This window comes from Callorhinus ursinus, unplaced genomic scaffold (genome assembly GCF_003265705.2).
Source record: "Callorhinus ursinus isolate GAN/ISIS: 27379988/994484 unplaced genomic scaffold, GSC_fseal_2.0 scaffold34, whole genome shotgun sequence".
Taxonomy (NCBI): Eukaryota; Metazoa; Chordata; class Mammalia; order Carnivora; family Otariidae; genus Callorhinus; species Callorhinus ursinus.
Window position 1 is genome coordinate 8,101,542 of NW_027397096.1, and position 3,831 is coordinate 8,105,372.

General features: G+C 52.2%; 1 protein-coding gene across 1 annotated transcript; it reads right to left on the minus strand.

Moving 5' to 3' along the window:
- Positions 1 to 370: 370 nt before the first annotated feature.
- On the minus strand, positions 371 to 3,416 carry CCL1 (C-C motif chemokine ligand 1). Its single transcript, XM_025851015.2, has 3 exons — positions 3,291 to 3,416; positions 1,965 to 2,076; positions 371 to 799 (listed from the first exon to the last, which is right to left on the minus strand). The coding sequence occupies exons 1-3, from the start codon at positions 3,364 to 3,366 to the stop codon at positions 703 to 705; spliced, it is 285 nt and encodes a 94-aa protein (XP_025706800.1). The 5' UTR covers positions 3,367 to 3,416; the 3' UTR covers positions 371 to 702.
- Positions 3,417 to 3,831: the final 415 nt, after the last annotated feature.

The following is a 3,831-nucleotide window of genomic DNA, read 5'->3' on the forward strand; positions in this document are numbered from 1 at the left end:
ATCAGGCAGTCACTGGGCAACTTGGGACACAGGAGAGAGTTCTGGACCCGAAAGCAGGAGCCCTGGGCTCTAACACCAGATCGGACCCTGACTCGCTCTGTATCCTCAGACCTGTCTCTGTCCCTCGCCAACCGTCAGGCACCTCATCTATAAAATGGGGCTAGCAACATCTTACAGGTGGATGACCTCACAAGATCCCCTCTAGCTAGGCCAGCTGTGGCTTCTGGAACCCCAACCCTGGGTTCCCACTTTCTGCTTCACTGTGCCTTCCCCTGCTGCCAGGGGAAACAGAATCTCCATCATGGCCCTGACTCAACGTTCATCCCCACCCCCAAAGACAAAGTCAGTCAAGTGAGAAGTGTAAGCAATTTATTGGCTCTTTTGGACAAGAAGTCAGTTCTTTGGGCATCAGTTTCAACATGCCTCCCCCCTCCGCTCCACCTGCCCCTGGCCCCAGCTTCTCACTGCCAATCAAGCTTATACCCTGAAGTCCCTGTGGGATCCAAGAAGCCCAGAGAGGCAGGGATCGAAGATTCTAACATTTAAATATATAAAGTGCAACAACATAGCTTATCAGGACTGAGCAGACCCTCCGTGACCTGGCAAAGCTGGGCAGAAGGACTGGTGTGGGGTGGGGGGCTGGGGGGACAGGTGAAGCCACGCCGTCTTCGGAGTCCAGGATGGAAAGAAATCCTCCCACATTTACTTTAGCGGGCATGGTTTCATAGTTTTTAAATGAGGTTTAACCCATGAGGCTGTCTCCAAGACACATGTCTCTCTGCCGCCCCTCAGCTTGATTCTGTGGGCAAAGAACAAAGGAGGAGCTGAGTCACAGGATTTGCCCCCCGGGGTGCCACACACAAGTCCCATCCCCCACTCTGGGGTGCCCCCAAGCTACTCGCTCTGGGCTTGTAAAATGAAGTCATTGCGGGATACCTGTGGCATGCACGCTGGGAGGAACACACAAGCTTCGGAGAGAGCTAATTAAATTGAGTTTCTCCCCTTTCTGGAGAGCATGATTCATTGTATTAGGGTAGAGTAAAGGCTGCAGACACTCTAAGGATTAGCTAGTATGGAAATTTCCCTCCTAGAATATCTCTGAGGGCCCTTGATCCATCTTTTCATGTGTCTATGTCTATCTGGAACCCTCAGTCATTGCTTTAGATTCACTGTGAATGTGTATGTATGTGTGTGTGTGTGTGTCTGTGTGTGTGTCTGTGTGTGTGTGTGTGTGTGTGTTTATTTTCTGACCTGCCCACCTCTTTAACTTGGCTACTGTCCAACCAAACTATAGACCAATTCTAACTTTAATCATCTGGGTGATCGCAGACAAATCTCACTACTTCCCTGAACTTCGGTGTTCATGATAATGAAAATGTGTGCCCAAGAGGGTTAGCCAAGATAATATACATGAATGCTTTATAGATGCCGAGTAGCGAGGGTAAGCCACCTTGGTCTAACTTTGTAATGACCCTGTGATGCAGCTATCACTTTTACTCCACTTCACAGATAAGGAGTGCAGAGGAGTACCCATATAATGAGGTGCAGAAGAATTACTGGCCCAGGGTCACCTAAGACTCTAGGTTGGCAAATCCGGAAACAGGAAATAATTATGACCCCCTCACTTTTCCCACTACACAGTAATTCCTAGAGCTTTTAAGCAATTCCTTCTTCTGGCATAAAATATTAGGATATAATACTCGGCGCCTTGGGGTTCCGAGAAACACAAGTCACTGCAGGAGCGTAGCGGGGCATCCCTCCTGGCACCTGCTAAGAAGCGCGGCGCTCCCCCTAGCGCTCATGCTGAGCTCTGCACCCAGATTTTGGAGGCCTCGCTCCAGGTTTAGAAACCTGAATCTGGTGGATCAGCGCCATCTAGCGTCTGCCATCTAATTCCAGGCGGGCTGGTTTCCGCTCTCCGGAGGAGGGAGTCAGGAATTCCTGACCAGGGTAGGAACACTCACATTAGACTCTTGTGGGAGCAGGTGGAGCTGGTGGGCTTATAACACTGGATTATCTTCTGGGGAATCTTCCTCTTCACAAAGACGAAACAACAGTTGGAGGATGACACGTGCACTAGAAGAGAAGCACAAAAATGGTTTGCATCTGTTTCTTTAACTTGGACTTCATTCCTCTCATCCAAGTGGTTTAAAAAAAACAAAAACTCTTTTGGGGACAGGCCCAGGCTTGGGGACCACATCCAGCCCAGTGTCTGTGTCATCAGTCACCTAGTTCTGTATGTAGGCAGAGGGTCGGAACACTGGGGTTCAGATCCCAGCTCCCCACAAACCAACTGTGTGCTTTGATCAGGATGAGCCCTCGCCTGGGCCCCAGACTTCCTGTCTGTCAAATAGGACTTTTTGGACTGATTTCTAAAGGTGCTTCCAGTTCTGACATCCCACCATGAATGCACGATTCTGGCCCAATATTTGGGTTCAAGGGCTCTGGACCCCTACTCGGTGGGCCCAGTGAGTCTGGTGCGTGCAGGACAACCATGGGCCATGGCTTTGGGGCCAGATTAGGAACTGCTCAAGGAGTTCCAGCTGATGGAGTGACAAGGAAAGAGCTTCCAGGAATTAAGAGGCTTCCCACCCTCTCTCTAGAATGCCCTCTACCCAGGCCCGTAGCTCTGTCCGGGCTCCCACGCCCACTGTGCGGGTTTGCACACTCTCTCCCACACCCCATCCCCAAGAGACTCGAATTCTAATCCTGGTTCCTTGCTTCTCGTTTTATTGTTTGCACAACGTCTTTCATGTGCCTGGAATTCTTAGCAGGTGCCATGTGCCTGGAGAGAGAGGTCAGTCCTCTCTCAAGAGCCCTGAGGTCCGGCATTATCAATCCCATTTTACCAACAGGGAATGCACAGTTGGAGAGGTAAAGTGACTTGGCCAAGTCACTGACCCAACACTTGCCTAACAGTGACAAGCCAGTTGTTTCAGTCCTGGTCCTGACTTCAGGATCTCCCTGTTATCTGTTACTGGGTGCAAGCAAGACCCAGTCCCTCCTCTGCACCACAGGCCTCCGAATTTGGCCTAAAGAGCCTCAGAGCTCCCTGGATGAGGCAGGGCTTCCTTTTGCTGAAACTAGCAGCTCAGATGTTGTGTTCGCCCAGACACCTGCTCCCACCCCATCCAAGTTCTCCGTTCACCCTTTTTACAAGGAATTCTTCCCAGAGGAGAGACAGAGGCCTTGAGTTCAGGGTGAGCCCTGCCCACAAGCCCAGAGTGCCTGCTTGGGTGTCTGCCCCCCACCCCTCCCCGAAGGAGCAAAGTGACTCCAACCACACTCACTGCTCCTGCCGTCCACGTCTCGAAGCCACATCCCAGCCAGCAGCATGCACGCCAGGGCCATGGTGACGAGCTTCATCCTGCACAGTGTGGCTCAGACCTCTCGACAGTGGTCTCGATGTGTCTGGTGAAGCTAAGAGCTCGTCCCTGGCTAATCCCGCAGTGCCCGGACCTTTTATTCGAAGACCTGAGTGGGGTTTCCCAGGCCCTGGTGCAGAGGTGGGGAAGTCACAGGGAGGAGAGATACTTACTCACACCCAGTGACCACATGGAACACTCCTTCACCCCCACCACCTCTCCTGGGTGGTGTGAGAGGGATGGGGAAACTTCCCCGAGTGCAGGAGCAGATAAGGATCTTGAGAAAATGAGTAGGAGTTGTCCCAGCTAAGTGGGAAGTGGAGAGAGGTGAGGGAGAGGAAGTTGCGTGGCTTCTCTGACCCCACGTGTTTCCATCCTGGGCTGAAGCTGCTGGCTCCGAACCTGGGGGGCAGGGGGTCAGGGCTGAGGCATACCTGGGTTGAATCCCAGGCCTGCAGATCAGCGG